This window comes from Prionailurus viverrinus, chromosome B1 (genome assembly GCF_022837055.1).
Source record: "Prionailurus viverrinus isolate Anna chromosome B1, UM_Priviv_1.0, whole genome shotgun sequence".
NCBI classification, from domain to species: Eukaryota; Metazoa; Chordata; class Mammalia; order Carnivora; family Felidae; genus Prionailurus; species Prionailurus viverrinus.
In genome coordinates, this window is record NC_062564.1 from 176,287,063 (window position 1) to 176,307,253 (window position 20,191).

The 20,191-nt window shown below is 35.3% G+C and overlaps 1 protein-coding gene across 5 annotated transcripts in view; it reads left to right on the forward strand.

Annotated features, from left to right (window-relative positions):
• ARAP2 (ArfGAP with RhoGAP domain, ankyrin repeat and PH domain 2) overlaps positions 1–20,191 on the forward strand; it is a 209,698-nt gene that overhangs the window by 143,935 nt on the left and 45,572 nt on the right. For 4 of the 5 annotated variants that reach the window (XM_047855319.1, XM_047855320.1, XM_047855318.1 and 1 more), the window contains exons 21-26: positions 534–746; positions 4,011–4,116; positions 9,901–10,048; positions 11,544–11,612; positions 14,154–14,228; positions 16,996–17,113. In XM_047855319.1, the coding sequence (XP_047711275.1) occupies positions 534–746; positions 4,011–4,116; positions 9,901–10,048; positions 11,544–11,612; positions 14,154–14,228; positions 16,996–17,113 (729 nt within the window). The remainder of the gene's footprint in view (positions 1–533; positions 747–4,010; positions 4,117–9,900; positions 10,049–11,543; positions 11,613–14,153; positions 14,229–16,995; positions 17,114–20,191) is intronic. The other variant, XM_047855322.1, reaches the window with a different exon arrangement.

Consider the following 20,191-nt stretch of genomic DNA (forward strand, 5'->3'; position numbering starts at 1 on the left):
TTGTATCATCATCATTATCCTCACTCCTCTCCGCTCCTCATCCTCTTATTTTATATGGGACACCTGGTGAATCAGTAACTTTGAAAAGGAGATGATTCAACTCCTCATCCAGAAGAAGGTGAAAGTGGGAACAGACAGAAATTAATATACAAATATGAGTGCAAAGGGCTAAGAAAATTTATACTAGAGCGCCTCACTTTTATCAGTGAAACTGGGGACAGGCTTGAATTCTGGGAGGTAAAGTAAAGATCGGACACCTGTGGTAAAACAACATTTGAAGATACCATGAAGGGGGAAGGGCTGGGCAGGGGCTTGTTAAAAGCTTGCTAAAAGCTGAGAAGTTTGTTCATCATTTTAAGTACTAAAATTAGGGGGTGGGGGACCTTTTTCCCCTCATGCATGTTTATATCAACTCTTGGATAATGACTTTGTCTGGCTCAATGTCCCAACACAAAAGTCTATATTTCTAATCCATAAAAGTAGATTTTGATTTTAGACTTCATATATGTAACTTTTTTTTTTTTTAACCAAAGGTTTAGGATGCAAATATATCTATCAAAAGAATGGTGATCCTTTGCATATAAGTGAACTCCTGGAGAGTTTCAAAAAGGATGCAAGGAGCTTTAAATTGAGGGCTGGAAAACATCAGCTTGAAGATGTGACAGGCGTGTTGAAAAATTTTCTCTCCGACATTGATGATGCACTTCTTACTAAGGAGCTCTATCCATATTGGATCTCTGCTTTAGGTAATACATATAATATGGAACATAATAAATGCTTGCCTTCTAAACTGATAATTATATTTTTGAAATCTTTGCTAATCTGCAAATTTAATTGAAAGGAACAGTGTACCTAAGGGCTTAGAACAGATATTGTGTAGATATCCATAGTTGTTTATATCTACCTCAAAAGAAATTTATAGTAATATTTGCTAAGTAGTATGTTAAAGTAATTCTTAGTTTGCAGATTTCTTAGTGTTTGCTTTGCTTTAACTTTGAAAGTGTTACGGTTAAGTCCGTGTATGCTATTAATTTCTCATTAAGATTAAAATGAACAGTTTAATATAAGATTGGTTTTATATGATTTCCCCATATGGCTCTTTGGCTTCCCTTTATCATTCATTCTACCTCTGTAGGGTACATAACAATAGCTTTTAAACTCTTTCTTCATTTCCCCTTCAATAAAATAGAAAAAAAGAAGAAGAAAAGCCTTTGCTATACTGTAAGAACCTATTTAAGAAATGACTCTAGAAAAGTAGTTTATTAAATCACTTGTTGGGTCAAATTGATTCAGTAAAACCTACATTTACATCTATTAATTGAAAATAACTCCTTTTACAAAAACATTACAACAATGAAGGCTTTTAAATGTAAACATTACCTTTCATCCCATCTTTCTAATAGAACTATTTTCATTTTTATATCTTATTTTGTAGTCTTTGTCCCCCATACCTATAATTTATATATAATCCTTTATATTAAACCACAAACATTTCATGTATATCTACAATACTTTCAAAATGATTTTTGATCATTTTTTTCAATTAAAAAAATTTAAAAATTATCATTGAAATTTTGACCATAATTTACTAATATATTTCTACTGTACATTTAATGCGTTTCAAGATTTTTTGGGAAAGTGACCTTTGAATTTGACTATATGATGTGCCTCTGTTGAGAAATATACTTTGTCAGTGAAAGTATTTGTTTAATCTCACACATAAATATGATATATTAAGGGATTAATGTTGAAGTGATGTCATAAAACATCCACAGTTTGAAAAATTCTCCCAAGAATGACCCTTATTAGTGTCAGCAAGAAGGGAGTTGTACTGTTGCTAAAATAAAGCTTTTCCTAATTTAACTACCAATTCAGAAGACTTTTATTTGCCTCCTGGTATTTCTCAAATCAATAGGTTCAACTCTAATCACAAAGAGAATTGATTGCATAATTATCTGGGATATAAAATATGGAATTAGATAATGTATCACTTTAAGCCCAATTACTTTGCCACTCTCATTTTTATTTCATGATTTATTATAATTTTATAACTATGAAGTTATTTATAGCATCTCTATTCTATAAGGACTAACAATTTGTCTTTATTGTAAAATCAGTTATCAAAAATATGAGGCAAGTATACTTTTGCTCAATTGTCAAGTTCTAAGACAAAGATGTCTTTACTATTGTCAGTCTACCAGGAGTAGGTAGTTGGTAAATAGTAGCAAGTGTCAAAGAGCAATGTGTTCACCTTTTACTTGGATGAGAATTCTTTGAGAATTTACTTGGAGAAGGTTTTAGATGCTAGGTCAAATAGCCTTAAAGTCGTTTGCTTTCAGATCTAACATAGCTCACCCTAACTTATCAGAGGTGCTCTGTGTTGGATCTGACAAGGATAAACCGCAACTCTCTGGATGACCTCATAGAAGAGCTCTCTTGGGTCCTGTGCACTGAGGCAAAGAATGCCTTACAGTGTCATACCACCTATTTATATGATCGATGATCTATTCTTCTAAGAACACATTAAGTTGTCTGAAGTCTGCGGCTAGCTGACTAGTTCATTGTATTTTCTATATGACCTGAAATCTATCTTAAGTTTTACTTTCAAATTGCTTAAGCTTTATTTTGAAAATTTCATCTATTTTATCCTTATAAGATTTGTGAAGATATGCTGTACTAGCATGACTTCTTGTTATAAAGGTAGTAATATTAATAACATCTTATTAAATTAATACCATTATAGTTAGAAACTGGATGACAAGAGGGTGTTTGGATTGTACTAGAGATGATAGATAATTCTTCATTCACTTCCAGTGTAGTCTTTGAATATAATTTTGGTGTTTTCCCCTCTCGCTTTTAGTCATCTATTAGCAGAGTTAAGTCAATATGATCATGTTTACCTCTACAGGTCTTATACGTAGGCTACAGCAGTACAAAGGAGCTATGGTTACAGTTTTGATTAGGAGTGTACTTCAAAAATGTGCTACAGAGTTTCTTACCTCCCCAGGGATTCTAATGCCCTTTGCAAGTGACCGTGTACTCTTGAAAAATCATTAATGTGCTGCTGGCTTTCTGTGAATAGAATAGGTTGGGCTGAACAGAAAATGAAAAAGTCTTGTTTCCACAGGTAGTTGGGAATTGTGAGGGAATATATACGTGCAATCCCCTTGAGTTACAAAGTCACCACAAGTTATTTATTTGAAGAATGGCCTTTTATTTCCCCTGTAAGCTAGCAGGTTAGAGCAAACCACTGCTGCATGTCTTCTAGAGTCTAGAACTTTGGGGGTTCCTGGATCTAGTTTCTCTAAGTATTTGACTTCTGGGGTTAGGAGAGTGGAACATAATTGCCTCTCATCCTCCTGTGTATAACTAACCAAGTTCTGTCAATGACAGTGACAGAGGGACCATCCTTCTCTAAGTCAGTGTCATAGTTTTCAGGGCCTGCACATGACTTCCTCCATTGCCCCCTTACCTTTTACAATGACTTGGAGATGCTAGGGCTGGTCAAAGGCCCCTATACATGGATCTGCAGGGTAACACAGTTCATGGCTCCAAGATGGTTCATTAGTTTTGGTAAGATTTTTATGATTTCACAAGGGGAAAAAATCAGAAATGTCATTTGCAAATAACAGACTGAAATCTTCCCATAGCCAAAGTTAAAAGACTTTCGGTTTATCTCTCAATTTGTACTCGAATTTGAGTTATCAGTTGAATATATTCCTATTAGATGAAGTTCAGTAGTTCATAAAGTAGAGGATAAAGTGCAACCTTGGGTTTTGAGAGTGCTTCATTTTTAATTAGAAAGCATAAGAACTCTATCTTCCTACCATGGAATGTCTGTGTAAATGCCTTTCCAGAGTTATAGAAGCCTGAATATTTATTCTGTTAAAACTTGATTAGATCACTTAGTGAGCTACAGTAATGAATATTGGTTTAAAATACTGTTAAAATGCAAATTTGTGTTACAGACTATTAGTTTTGGCCTAAAATTGTTTGTTTTTAACCTCTAGATACTCAAGATGACAAGGAAAGAATTAAAAAGTATGGGGCATTTATACGTTCTCTTCCAGGGGTCAACCGAGCAACGTTGGCAGCTGTAATCGAACATCTTTACAGGTGGGTGGTTTCATGAGCTTTTCCAGACATTTCAAACTTGGCACTCTATAAGTCATTATTTCTTAAATTTCAAGTACTATGGCTAACTTTCTATATGTGACTGTGAATTATCCATCATACCTTAAAAATGGCTTCAATCCACTGAAAAACTGCTAGAACCAATAACATGAATTCAGTAAGATAGCAGGATCCAAAATTAACATACAGAAATCTGTTGCATTTTTATAGACTAACAATGAAGTAGCAGAAAGAAATTAAGAAAACAGTCTCCTTTACAACTGCATTAAAAATAACAAAATACTTAGGAATAAACTTAACCAGTGAAGTGGAAGACTTGTACTCAAAAAACTATAAAATGCTGATAAAAGAAACTAAAGATGACACAAATAAATGGAAAGGTATACCATGCACAAAGATTGGAAAAATTAAATTGTTAGCAGTCTACAATTTTAACACAATCCATATCAAAATACCAACATAAGTTTTTAAAGAATTAGAACAAATAATTCTAAAATGTGTATGGATCTACAAAAGATCCCAAATAGCCAAAGCAGTCTTGAGAAAGAGCAACAAAGCTGGAGGTACCCCAGTCCCAGATCTTAAGATATACCACAAATCTGTAGTGATAGAAACTTTGTGGTCCTGGCACAAAAATAGACACAGAGATCCATCAATGGGAGAGAACATAGAGTTCAGAAATAAACTCACACTTACATGGTTACTTAATCTACAATAAAGGAGGAAAGAATACAATGGGGAAAAGAAAGCCGTCTCTTTAAGTGGGACAGGAAAAACTTGAGAGCCACATGCGAAAGAGTGGAACTAGACCACTTTCCAGCACCAGATACAAAAACAAAAACAAAGAAAACCAAAAAACTGAAGAAGGGATTAAATACCTAAATGTGAGACCTGAAACAGTAAAAATCCCAGAAGAAGACATAGACAGTAATTTCTTTGACATTGGCCTTAGAAACCTCTTTCTGGATATGTCTCCTCAGGCAGAGGAAACAAAAGCAAAAATAAACTATTGGGGCTGCACCAAAATAAAATGATTTTGCAGAGCAGAGGAAACCATCAATAAAACAAGGCAGTTTGCTGAATGGGGGAAGATATTTGCAAATGATATATCTGATAAGGGGTTTATATTCAAAGTATATAAAGAACTTATAGACGTCAACAATAGAGAAACAAATAACCTGATTAAAAATGGGCGGAGAACCTGAGTAGACATTTCTCCAAAGACACACATATGGCCAACAGACACATAAAAAGATGTTCAATATCACTCATCATCAGGAAAATATAAGTCAAAACTATAATGAGATATCACCTTCTGCCAGCCAGAATGGCTAGTGTCCAAAAGACAGAAAATAACAAGTGTTGGCAAGGATGTGGAGAAAAGGGAACCCTCCTGCTCTATTCATGGGAATATAAACTAGTGTAGCCACTGTGGAAGGAGTATGGATGTTCCTCAGAACATTAAAAATAGAACTACCATATAATTTAGTAATTCCACTACTAGGTATTTACCCAAGGAAAATAAAAGCAATAATTCTAAAAGATATATGCACCCCTGTGTTTATTGCAGCATTATTTACAATAGCCTAGGTATAGAAGCAACATGAAGTGTCCATCAACAGATGGATGGATAAAGAAGTAGTAGTGTGTATACACACACACACACACACACACACACACACACAGGACTATTACTCAGCCATAAAAAAGAATGAGGTTTTTGTCATTTTTAACAACATGGATAGACCTAGAGGATATTATACCAAGTGTAGTAAGTCAGACTGAGAAAGACAAATACCATATGATTTCATTTATATATGAAATTTAAGAAAAACATGAATAAAGAAGGAAAAAAGGAGACAAAAAAACAGATTCTTAAATACAGAGAAGAACTAGGAGTTGCCAGAAAGGAGGTGGGTGATGAGTCGAAGAGGGGAAGAAAATGGTTTTAAAATAAAATCCCCAGCAAACTATCACTTGAGTGTTTCTTTCTGTAATTAAGACCCATTTCAGATAAATAGCATACTGGAAAATTTCTTAAATGAATTAGAAATAATAATGTACAGCATCCCCAAGTGAATCCAGTATATAAACACAAACTTTAAAACTCATTTACGAGGAAAGCTAGAGAAGAGAAGAAAGTACAAAGACCAGAATTCTCTAGCAGGAGTCTGTCTGTGAGCACAGTATTTTCTCATGATGAACTCTTCATAAACTTTTATTTCTCCCTTATCAATTTGTGTCTAACCTAATTCTAATATTTTAGCATCATACTGTTGAACATATGAGAAAATTTTAGAAGTCTAAAATATTTTCTACATCAGGGTATGTAGTTTCCTTCATTTGGGAGGATAGGAAGAATATAGTAGTAGCTTGAGAAATAAGATCTCTGAAGGGGGAGGAATGTTTGAAAATAACCCTTTTAGTTAAAATGAAAGGTGTGTTGGTTGGTTGTTTTTGATGTTAGAACTACTACAAAAATTTTAATAAGTGTAAATATGGCTTAGGGAGTATATCATTGTCGCTTCCTGCATAGATGCAGTACACCGAATTTTTGTGTAGCTGAATTCTACTGAAACTATCTTATTTGCAGTCTAAGAAATTCTTATGAGACATTGGGACAGATTCTTCAGAAATTTTAGGGGCGCCTGGGTGGCTCAGTCGGTTAAGTGTCCAACTCTTGGTTTCGGCTCAGGTCATGATCACATGGTGCGTAAGATCTAGCCCTGCATCAGGCTCTGTGCTGACGGCTTGGAGCCTGCTTAGGATTCTCTCCTTCCCTCTCTCTTTGCCCCTGTCCCACTCATGTTCATGTGCGTACGCTCTCTCTCTCTCTTTCTCTCTCAAAATAAATAAATAAACTTCAGAAAAATTTAATATATGACCGGGCTGCTACAGTTTATTAAGTTAATATTTTGAACATTGAGTTACACATAATTGTTTTAAGATTTTTTATTCAGATTTGAGTTTGAGATCACGAGTTCCTTCCCATCCTTCCCCTCTCCCTCCGTTTCTTCATCTGGCATATATTTTAGTTCCTACTGTATACTAAACAGCGCCTATTAAGATTCCATGTGAACAGAAACATTTGAAGATAATAATACATGAATGACAAAACGTCTTAAGTCCACAGCTCCCAACCTTTGCATCAGGGACCTCTGGATGTCAGAGTGAATGCACAGGAGTGCTGCAGGGCATTTTATAATTTTTAGGGGAAACACAGCATCACTGGAACAGATTTTAATATAGAGAATTTTAACATGGGAGGAAAGATTGAATCATTTGTTGTGTGTTGACATCCAGGGAATGCTTCACATTGAAAGGGGTATGTGAAGGAAAGATAAGTAACAAGAAATGAGTGGTGGATATTTCTAGGAAACAGATGTGCTGGGAGATGAGCTGGTGTGTAGTTGGCTGGCAGGAGGTTGCGAAAGGCTCAAGTGGTCATGTGAAAACATTCAGATTTTCACACAATAAAGAGTGACTGGTCAAGTCTGTTTTAGGACAATAACCCATGGATGGGATTGATTGAAAAGAGATTGGAATAGACACAGAGAAACTAACCAGGAAACCGTTTTCTTGGGCTTCTAATGAGAAGGCCTGAGTGAGAAGAGACTCCGTGGGTTTAATAGAAACACTTGGGAATGATAGCTTGTGGGGCAGAGAAATGAAGGAAAGGAAAATACTGACATTCCTTGGACGTTATGTCATAAATTAAGGCAGCTGCAGAAATGGAAGAGAAGAGAGGTGAAGAGTAGCAAGGAGGATACTATTGCAAAAGGAAGTCTCAAGAAGGTGAGAATGTTTAATAGAGTCCTCAGAAGTTTGAGAGGTCCATTTGGTTAGGTCAGGTTGATTTAGTATTTAATTCCATCCCTGCCCCAGATAACGGATCACTTCTTCCGTGACTAACATTTACTTAATTCCATTCACCAGATATTTATTATGCACTCCAGTGTGATTAAAGCAACAGTTCCTGACTGGGAGATGCTCTGATTCTGGTAACACAGGCAGACCTGCAGATAAATTTTCCTGATGTTTATAATTTAGTGTGATAAGAGTACAGACATAGTTTTGAGAGGGATGTCCACAATTATAACACCCTCCTCTATTAACTTGCGATTCCCTTTGCATCTTATAAATCACATACAATGATTGCACTTGCTCAGTCTCTGCCATGCAATGTGGCATTTTGTGAGTGTGTATATATATATATTCCTGTCATCTTTACTCTCTTTTGTAACTACTAGAATCTCCTTTTAAAGACAGGTGTACCTAGCTTCATCTTGTTTTATTCCTTTGATGCAGTTAGTCTCTCCTTTTTAGTATGTATTTTAAAATTTAAAAATGTAATTAGGCAGTTGAGCAGGGTGTTATTATATATAGTCAGTGGCAAACAGCATTAACAGATACCCACATGTATATCACTTATAGTTCTTACCTGTGCATTTTTATTTTTTTTTTAATTTTTTTTTTCAACGTTTATTTATTTTTGGGACAGAGAGAGACAGAGCATGAACGGGGGAGGGGCAGAGAGAGAGGGAGACACAGAATCGGAAGCAGGCTCCAGGCTCTGAGCCATCAGCCCAGAGCCTGACGCAGGGCTCGAACTCACGGACCGCAAGATCGTGACCTGGCTGAAGTCGGACGCTTAACCGACTGTGCCACCCAGGCGCCCCTGTGCATTTTTATTGATGTATATTTCCTTTTATTGGGGTGATGCCTGTAGGTTTTTTAAAATCACTTTGCATTTAACATTTGTGAATACAGTTGACCCTTGAAATTCAGGATTTAGGGGCAGTGCTCCCCTGCACATCAAAATCCACATACACTTTGACTCCCCCCAGTACTTAACTACTGATAGCCTACTGTTGACTGGAATCTTTACTAGTAACATATACAGTCAATTAACACCTATTGTGTATGGTATATGTATTATGTACTGTATTCTTACAATTAAGCTAGAGAAAAGAAAATATTATGAAAATCATAAAAGAAAATATATAACTGTATTGTATTTATCAAAAAAAATCCACATGTAAGTGGACCCACACAGTTCAAATTCTGTTGTTCAAGGGTGAACTGTACTTTAAATGCTCTTTGTAAGGCCCAAATTTTGTAGCCTAATCATAGGGAGAGTTGACTCCTCTTTTCATGTCTTTTCACTGTAAAAAGACCTTCATAGTTATATCCAGGTCATATCTAATAATTATATTTTTTCATTGTTTGCTTTTTGAGAGAGAATATCCTATTTTGGCTAACCGTACAAACACATGCTGCCAAGTATTTTCTCACCTGATTTGCACTTCCTGGAAAATTCAGCTCAGCCTTGAACCTTGAATTTGGAACTGTCTACTGTATGCCTCTCAATTCACCTTCCTTGCTATTTTTCCTACTTACCTACTGCCTCCTTTCCCCTGTTTCATTTATGCTTCAGCCCCGCTGGTCATTTTACACCGTTGTTTAAGCCCATCTTTATGCCTTAGCCTCAGGTTGTACCATTGTCTCGGTGCATCTCATCCAGTCCACAGGCAAGGACTGCTTTGTAACTTGTAGTCGTATCTTCTTTAACAGTAGTGTTTTCTTATATTCTTGACTGTAAGTACTCAGAAGAACAAACTGCATTGTTCTTTAAATCACCACCATACATCTTCTATCAGAGACTTTTGATGTGTGTGTGTGTGTGTGTGTTAAATAATGATAAATGGGTATTATGACTAAAGTTCTATGAAGTGTGTCGTAATGAGCTATGCTTTTCTTTAACAGGGTTCAGAAATGCTCAGAAATCAATCACATGAATGCCCATAATTTGGCCTTGGTCTTTTCATCCTGTTTGTTTCAAACTAAAGGACAAACTAGTGAAGAAGTGAATGTAATCGAGGACTTAATTAATAATTATGTTGAGATATTTGAGGTAAATATTTTATATCCTGCCCTTGTTAAAATAGTTTCGATGTTACTGTTGGCAAATAAAAATTTATATTTTAGGATTTTTATAATCACGTCTTTATGAATATCTAAAAATAAAGAATAGTTACATGATCTTTAATATTTTAGATACAAGTAGCCTTTTTAGCTGTAGCCATTCATTTAAATTTGACTGCTTTGAAGCCATCTGGTGTCTGTTGGACAGAATATTCCTATTTATAGTGTTTCTGTGGCTTTTTTTTTCCTTGTCAGTGTGTGTATGCATTAAGTGTGTCTACTTAGAGGTGTGAAATTGTGAATTTTACAAATTTGGTAATAAATACCAGGCTGATAAAGTCTGCAATTGAATGCATTTTAGTGTTTTATTTTAATTGTGTCTGAATTGGAAATGAAGAAAATCCCGAAATAATGTTCTGTGGTTTTTACTAAGTCTGTTCTAATTATTTGACTTTCAATTTGCTATTTTATGAAGTTAATATATTCATGTTTCATCAGAAAACTGTTGGAATAAGGATAATTTCTTAGTTGAAAGAAGTAAAAATCGAGGAAATAAGCCCAGGGTTTGAACATGGGGGGTATATAGGGTATTTGGGTCAAAGGTCCAACTCCATTGCTTCATGGACACTGACCTCTTGATTACCACTAGCATGGTTGCATTTAACCTCTTGGGGCACTCTATTAAGTGGTGTTGTATAAGACTTCTTGTTTTCCAGGATTATGGGTATGTCAGTTGAAATTAAATGAGTTAATGTAATAGGTTATTCTATGTAGAGTTCTTACATTCTTATAGTAAGTGATTGCAGGATTCCTTAGCCAAGGGAAAGAAGCTCTACTTTAATAAAATAAAAACACACCATTTGTATCTTCATTTATATAGGAATGGACACCAAGATTGTTGGATTCTCTTTGCTCTTTGATCTCTTTCTTTCTGTATGTGTCCACTGTTTTTGATCAACAGCAGCTTCTTTGCAGTAATTCTGATGCTGAGAAATGAAAGAATTAGGAAAAAAAAATAATGTGTGGCTTTACATGCTCTCTTTATTTTCTATGTTTGTACTGTTACATTAACATAAAAATAAATGATTATTTTCGTAGTTTTGCTAACCCCAGCTTTAAATCATAGGAATTTTGTAAGCATTTAACAAGCATTTCAGTTTGAGAAATTAGTCTTATCTTGTAACCTACATCAACTCTAACAAATCACTCATTAGCCCCTTTGCTTATTAAGTCAATTAGCAGTACAGCTTCCATTGATGGAGTCTGCAGCTTGAAGTGATGTCATCATAAAATTCTCTGAACTTTATGAGGCTCTATCATGTTGGCTTTATTTCTGCCCTGGCTATGTGGGCCCATGCTGATTAAGATGGTCATTCTCATTTATTTTTAAATTGTTGGTCTTTAAATTCCTGAAGAGTTATGTGAGGATGAGTACCATCACTCCTTGTATTTTATTAGAATGTCCCAAATTATATTTTAAACAGGTTAAAGAAGACCAAGTCAAACAAATGGACATAGAAAATAGCTTTATTACCAAGTGGAAAGACACTCAAGTGAGTAGTAATAGTTAGATCTCCAAAGAATAAAAAAAATAATTTCAAAAATAACAAAAACTAAAAACTTCTGTTGTAAGTAAAGCTGTTTGTTGTATTTATTTTCAAGTTCCTATTTGAAGCAAAGTAAAAGTAATGGGGAAAAAAGAACCTAGATAAAATAGTTGCCTAATTCTGCAGCATGACGTTCATATGTGAAATGCCAAAGTATGTTAATGCAAATTTTTCAAAATACAGAAGGAAAAATCATTATTAATCTTATCAAATGCCCTTTATAAAATCAATTTCTAGTTACAAATGCACTATTAAAAATACGAGTGGATTTCAAAGGAAGCATTTAAAGCCAAAGAAATACAAGACTAAATTGAAAATTCAGCTCCGTAATGATTCTTTTTTCCATTATGATTTTGAAAATATAAATTATCTCTTCTATGCTTTTGCTCTGCATGCTCTCAGATGATTATATTAGTGGGAATTTTTCTAATGTCATCTTTGTAACATACGCTGATTTATGTCTGAAATTGACTATTTTCTAAATCTTCTTTTGCTTTCCTCAGTTGCATTATATTGGATTTGTGTGTTCAGGGTGCAGTGCCGTTTTCCAGGGTACCTTTCCTTGTTTGATGAGCATTCACTGAACTTTCTTAAAATTGGTATTTAATCTTCTTCTAATCACTAGGAGTTGTAGTGGATTCTGGATACAAATGTAAATAATATAAATGGGTCAAGTATCTTCTGTTTATAGGTATACTCAGAGAATGAAGCAAATGCTTCCTTACTGGGAACTACTATTAGGAGATTATTAGGAGCTACTATTCCATAAGAAGGAGAGGAAAAAGGGCTGCCATCCCAGTGCCCGAGATCCCTGAGTGCTAGCACTATGACAGACAGTACTTACCAACGAAAGCATCGCCTCCATTTTGACCCTAATTAATGTAGCCTGTAAAACTAAGAAATCTGGCTCATTATCAGTTAGTTCTCCTGAATGACTGTTTTTTGTTTTTGGGGGGGGGGGGTGGCAAGGGGGATAGTCTCAGTCATGAAATAAAGGGTTGTGTGAGCCCAAGGTATAATCTTTGGCAGCATTACCTATGTTGTAGTAAGATAAAATATGAGTGTCCTTCTGCCTTTTTATCTTTTATATTCATATTGCAATAATGAAATGAGTCTTGGCTGCTTTTTAATTAAGTATACGTAAGTAGAAGAAAAGAATTGTCTATAAAATAGTAGTAATTGGACAGGAAAAGTAGAATACTTCAGAAAAACCTGTTCTTTTGCTTGTGTTTTTCTCTAATCCATTCAAAACTCTGCTCTGGTGTGTTTTTCTGACAGGCTCCATGTCTTATCCCTGTTTGAATTTCTTAGCTATTCTTGTTTTAGCTTCACTCTATGAGTTCTTTGTGTTTGCGTTTTTAATTTTTAAAATGTGTCCTTCCTGGAGAGTTGTTTATGCAAACACAGTGAAAAGTAGAAATGTCAACTGTATCTTTTCTTTCCTAGAATTTTTGTGTATCATCAAAAATGAGTAAGAAAAATTGGAAATAAGCTTTTCTAAGTCTGTAATGCCAGAGTAATTAAAAACACTTCTTCAAAGTACATTTTTTAGATGTTTTCTTTCCTATTTTTTTCATCAGATTTTATTCTTAGGCAAATTTAACTTCAGAATGATAGTTTCTCCGTTATGACCATTTTTTTTAATTGTGAGATATTATTTCTAAGTGGTTATATAACTTAAGGCAATTTCTGAAAAAAGCTATTCAAAATATTTTTCATAGATTGGTTTAAATTCTGTGTTAATTATACTTTTCCTCATTATACTGATGATCTACCTGGTGGTATCTTATGGTTTTTATTTTGTTAAGGAGTGTCTCTTCTTCACTTAATATGTCTCCTGGTCTATAATAGTGACCCAAATAATGTAACACTTAATGCTTGGCTGAAAGTAATTAAAATAAAAACCTCTCCTTATCATCTATCTTATTCTTTCACTTCAAATTTTTTTCTTTGCTAACTATACTTACTCTTTTTGTAGTTGTAATATAGCTCCAACCTAATTTATCCTAAAATTTCAATTTTTGTGCATTATTGCTTTGAAAATCTAGCAATGCCTATTTTCTCTTTTAATTATGGGTATTTACCCACCCTGTAGATTAGAGCACAATTACATATGGATCCTTTTCATTCCTCATTTTGTTTCTCCTATTAACATACATGGTGATGGCTCTTATAGCTTATGTTGTTGAAAGTCCACATATTCCCCTTACAGACAGGTTTGTTATTTTAGTAAGAATATAAGAGTATTTCAGGACACTAAATTCTTAATTAAGAGATGAAGAAATTGCCCTGTGATTACATCCTTTGTGTAGATTCCTTTTTCTTAGTCAACCACATCTGGAAGATGAGAATTATTGTACTATTAACAGGCTCATTTCATTATTATGAAATATTTAGAAAAAGGACTAGGACTTTCTGTCTTAAGTGTCATAAGTATGTTCTCAGAACATACCTATATTTACTCTCTTCACATCTGCCCTTTCCTAGGTTTCCCAGGCTGGAGATTTGTTAATTGAAGTGTATGTAGAAAAGAAAGAACCCGACTGCAGCATTATAATTCGGGTGAGTCCTAAAGATGGATGTAAAGGGTACTTCTGGAAATCGCAAGTATTAATACACATTAATTTATGTACCTTGAATTTTCCATCGTCTCTTGTATTTTATTTCGCCTGTCCAGTTCAAACCATGATTGATTGACAGGATTGACTTTTTATTCCAATATTCTCCAGGAATTCCATAACTTAGTTATTTGGAAAGAGAACATCTTAATGCACTTTAGGTTATGGTTACGATATTCTATAGGTTCTAAAAAATAACTTGAGCTCAAATAGCTGCCCCTCCCTTTCCTAGCTTCTTAACATCAGGCAAATTAACTTACTCTGTCTGAGCCCCAATCATCTCACGTATAAAATGAGGAAAAATTAGAGTATTTACATAGTATCATTGATGTGAGTCCTCAGTAAGATACTGGGTGTAAAACACTTGGTGAATTGCCTGGCACAAATAATACTACTATTGGCACTTAATAATTACTACTAGTCCTATATTATTTTATTATTTATTAATAGTCTTCTACTCTTGTATCCTAGACTTTCTGTCTCCAATTTACTTGAATATTGGATAACTCTTTTATGAGAATATGAATCATTTTTTTTTCTTTTTTTTTTTCCTGAATTAAAAGTATCCCTCTCGTGCTGCCATAATTCAGTACTTAGTCTGCCTTAGGGGGAGGGTAACAGTGATAATTCAGATTCCTACTTAGTAAGACTACATTCTATGTTTGAAGAAGACATTTTGCCATCTAAAGTCCAATATTTAAACACAATGTTATGTATTTCTGGGCTTCAGTTTTGTTAGATGCATTGTAATTATTAATTTATATTTTTTAATGATTACATATTGTGTCTCTGTGGCACTGGTTAACTCACTTAGAACATGGAGTGAACTGCTACAGTAATAAGTTTTGTTCCAAAGAGGCAGGCCACTCCTTGGCCACATCAGATTTCCTATGTTGATCGTGGCATGTTGATCATAGGGGACACGAGGAAGAAATACAGAGAATCAGCACGAGTCCATCACTCATGCTAGAGGAGGTGTTCAGAGCACATGACTTAGCTCCACTTACACACGCACTGTTTAGTAGCTCATTTTAACACAAGTTATAATTGAGCAAAATTCTTATTTTAAGTAAATGCACGTAAAGGACTATATAGTTTCACCTATAAGAACTCCAAATTCTCTTTAAAAACATAGCAAAAACTATGTAAAAATAATCATTAACATATGTTTCATGCTTAAGACTTTAGAAGACTATTCAGTTATATTTATTTCAGTTGGTTGTTACCTAAGTCCCAGGAAGCAGGTCAAACAGGAAATGTCTCAAGTTTACATGAATGCAAACTGGAAGTTAAAAGTGTTAAGGCCAGAATACATACCTTGGTCATCAGATTCCTAACCTGATGCTCATCATACTGATTTCTATGTTCCTTAGAGTAATAATTTGCAAAGTGTACCGTGTGCAGTTCTAGGAGCTCTCTGTCCTTGGGAGCCCTCTGAGACAGGAATGGAGTTCAGTTTTCCACTCCCATGTCTACCTGAGGCACTCCCTGCCTCTCTTGCGGTTTAGTTTCTCAGTAATTTATTATTTTAAGAGAGGGTTATGCTTCTTAAAAAAATGTCAGAGCCATTCAGATGAGCAGCATTATTGAAATGATTCATCTGATGTTTCTACTACAGTTTTCCACTTTGCCCAGATAGTGAGATTTTTTTTCTCTTTCAAGATTATATTTCATTGGGCTGTTTAAAATAAAAGATAGTGGACTTCATTGTATCATTAATACATTCCAAAGAAAGTACTAAATTCCACAAAGCCCAGAAAACAGACTGTATGAGTTACCTGTAATGGAAGGTGTTCTGTGCTACTTACATATGTGTGATATGCTCATGATGGGTCATGGACAGGAGAAATGGTAACGAGCACGTTCCTGTTGGAAGAATTTTTAAAACAGGTGCATACTTGGACTGAAAATGTGCAAACAAGGTTGCAGTCGCAGTATCCTAATGTTTAAAACATCTTCTCTTTGTTTACGGTTACAACTAAATTCAAACTGAAGAAAGCCAGCTTGCTTTTGTCCGGTGTGCATTTAAGATTGGCAAAAACAAAAACACGAAGAAACAAATCAAAAATCCCAAAAGTCCCTGAAGAAGACAGCATGCTTATGCCATGGCCTCAGGCTTTGGGACTCTCGTAGAGCTGGCCTCTGCCCTGCAGTCCTGGCTCTAGCATGCTTTGGGACCCCACCATCTGTCACTTGGCATGGTGGGGCCCACCACAAACCACTAAGACCCTGGGGCTTTTTGGCATGGTAGACAGCAGTCGATTGTGTATGATTCGGGGCCCAGACTGAATCAACCAAACCACTTTGAACTCATGAATATAAAACTGATGAGTGAAATTTTTTACTCCTAGAATGCTGTTGGATTCACTGTCTAGTGAAAGATCTTCTGTGTATGATTAGGTACATTTTCTTTTTCCCTAATTGCTCACTGAGAAAAAACATATTTTCCCAGATTATGTCTATATTGTAAGATGTTCATGCGCTCACATTAAAATGTATTCTATTTTATGGAGAAGATCTGAATATGCTGTTTTTGTTTGTTTGCTTGCTTGTTTGTTTTCTTCTGTGTGCTTAGAGAAGCTAAGTAAACATACTGAGGGAGAAACTTAAGAGTGTCGTAAGTTGGTGGATGGGGTGACCACTATTGGCTCTGTCATATAGCTATTTCTGTGTCCGATGTACATCCTGAAGAAATTTTGCTTCTCTTACAGATCTCTCCTGTGATGGAAGCAGAGGAATTAACTAATGATATATTAGCAATAAAAAATATAATTCCTGTGAAAGGTGATATCTGGGCCACATTTGAAGTCATTGAAAATGAAGAGCTAGGTAAGTGATTTTCATGATAGGATTCTTAAATTCCTTATAGTATGAAGTACTATTTTTGTGCCAAGCAATTATGAACATTTTGTGTTTTTTAAAGATTAACTTCTCATTTTTCATTCCCTTCTACCTCCGTGCATGTGTTCTATGTCATTGCCACTTGAGTTTGCCCTCCGATGATTTTACTCACCTAAATGATTATTTTATTGACTATGGAAATATAATGCAAAGCATTAGACATCCATGTTGCTACTTTAAGAAATAGGCCTTTGTAAAGACAAGCAATTTTATTTGTAACTTCTAATTTTTTTAATGTTAAATAAACATAAATAAAATAAATAAGTTTTGAGAGAGAGAGAAAGAGAGGGCAAGCAGAGGAGGGCAAAGAGAGAGGGAGACACAGAAAGGGAAGCAGGCTCCAGGCTCTGAGCTGCCAGCACAGAGCCCGGCACAGGGCTTGAACCCATGAACTGTGAGATCATGACCTGAGCCGAAGTCCAGCACTTAATCTGCTGAGTCACCCAGGCACCCCTGATTTATAACTATTCTGAATGGCACTATCACTATCCATCTCATTTCCTATACGCTGCTCTTTTAACAAAAACAATGTTGATTTAAAAGATCATTTATTATTAAAGAAAAAACTTTTTTTAAGCTAGTAGCAGCTTATTTTTTGTTTTTTTGTTTCTTCTTTTCATCTTAGTGGAGTAGATCAGATATTTTATCATCTTTTATCTCAGACATGGAAGGGTAGAGATTTTAAAACACCTTGACTATCCCAGTAGTCAGATGCTGAATAAGCTTTACATTCTAATGACACCATTTGGTTTTAAAGACCTCTAGGAAAAAAAAAAAAAAAAAAGATGCAGAATGTCTTTGTCCCTTGACCATCTGTGTAGCTGCTACCTACTAAGGTGTTGGGACCCTTTCAAGTATAGCTGTCAAACTGCCAAAAGTAAAATCTTGCCACCTGCAAGCTCAAGATAAAAATTAAAATTCAACATTGAAATACCCTATCGTGTATTAGTAGGAGTGTTGTAATCAATGTTCGAATAAAATGGGATGTCAACTATTTTGTCTCTCATTAGTCTACATATTTTCATATCGTTGTTTTTATCATGCATAATTCTTTAAAAATCTAACTCCTGAAAAGGTAACAAAAAAGTAATTTTTAGATATTAACTGTCAAGATTCGGTGACTCCCATGCTTTGGTGTTGGCTCACGCTGTGTCTCCCCATATTTGGTCTCTCCCATTTACAGAAAGTGGTTTAGCAGATGACCACTGTGACCCCCAGCTTCTAAGCCCAGTTAATTTGCTTCAGGCTTTACCTGTCCTCTCCATAGGGTTTATTACTAAGGACTATTCCCATTCCTTTTGAAGGTCCTTCACTCTGTATTTGATACTACCTGGATTGTCCTTCTTGCTCTCTACTCCTTTTATTTCATTTGTCAATTTTTCCTTTGTCTATCCACTAAGTGGTAGCTTTTTGCTGACCCAATCTCCTTTGCCATCTTTTTTCATCATATATGTTCTTGATAGATAATCCCTTCCATTCTTGGTCTTTACCTAACCAGGGTAGGCTGGTATTTCCCAAATGCATCTTTACTCTCCCACATCTGGCCCACCAGTTTACCTCCTTTAAAACCCATACTAAGGGTTCCATTGAACTTTGTGTCTCTTGAGGAGAGCTCCTTGGAAGGAAGGAGGAACTTTCTTTTTTCTGTCTCTAGTGTCTGGCATAATGCCTTACACATAGTTGCCATACAGTTAAAATCTAAATAAGTAAAGCACAGTTTTTCATTACTATATGGTATATAGGTGGTACAGTCTTTTGATTTTTTGTTGTTTAATTTTAAGGAAAGGGTTAGGTTACTAGCTTCATTGTAATTGTAAGTAAAGGATAACTCTCAGTATTACTGCCAAAGTTATCTTTCTAAATCACAAATAGGATCATATTGTTCCACTGTTTAAAACCCTTTCGTTAGGTGCTTATTGCCTGTCCTTCAAGATCCAGTTTAGATGGTCCTTCTTCCATGATGATGTTTAGACAAACATAGTTCACACTGAGCTTTTCTGATTATTTGATTATAGATCCATAATACTGCATATTATCTGACTTGTAGAATAGTATCGTGTATCTGCCTCTGCCCCAGAATATTAGTTTTTCAGGACATTTGCCATTATTTTTTAGACCTTTCTATCTGTCACTACCTCTAGTGTAGTGCAGTGATATAGAATAGACCCTAAAAATATCTTACTAACCGAAGTGGAATAAAAAATACATGCATTCGGAACTTGAGTGACTCGGACTGTTGCTCTTTGGATTAGATGTATCCAAGTAGAAGGTACATGAAAAGTAATTCCTGTTTACAGATTAGGAATCACTAGGAGATTTCAAGGCCCTGCTTAGCTCTTAGACAGCTGATTGTTTCCCATGTGCTTCTATTTCTGTTGAATTTATGAGGACATCCACAGCAAAATAATGAATCATGGATTTGGGGATAGACATCCTCTCCCACTTCCCTTATTCTCTCAAGGGCTGATTTAAAGCATATCCCAGTGTCACATCATTGGAGCTCTATGCCTTTGGGCATTGGTCCTCCTGACTGAGAAGAACAAGCAGAATGAGTGAAGACAGGAAGTAATTATTTATAGCTAGAAGAGAAGTTGCAGTATATCTGGCAACATTGTTACTAGATTTCATCTTGGAAAATGAAAGGCTGCTTACTCTGAAAATGGCTGGTTATTAACTTGCATATAACAATTAGTACTTCACAAATTGTAAGATTAGAGTGAGTTGGGTTTTTTGTTTTGTTTTTGTTTTGTTGTTGTTGTCTTTTGGTTTCTTTCTAACTCAAAAACAAAAAAGTTATCTTGGGGTTCCTGGGTGACTCGGTTAAACGTCCAACCCTAGGTTTCAGTTCAGGTCACAATCTCATGGTTTTGTGAGTTTAAGCCCCACATCTGGCTCTGTCCTGACAGTGCAGAGTCTGCTTAGGATTCTTTCTCTTCCTCTTTCTCTGCTCCTCCCCCACTCATGCTGTCTCTGTCTCTTTCAAATAAATAAACTTTAAAATAATAA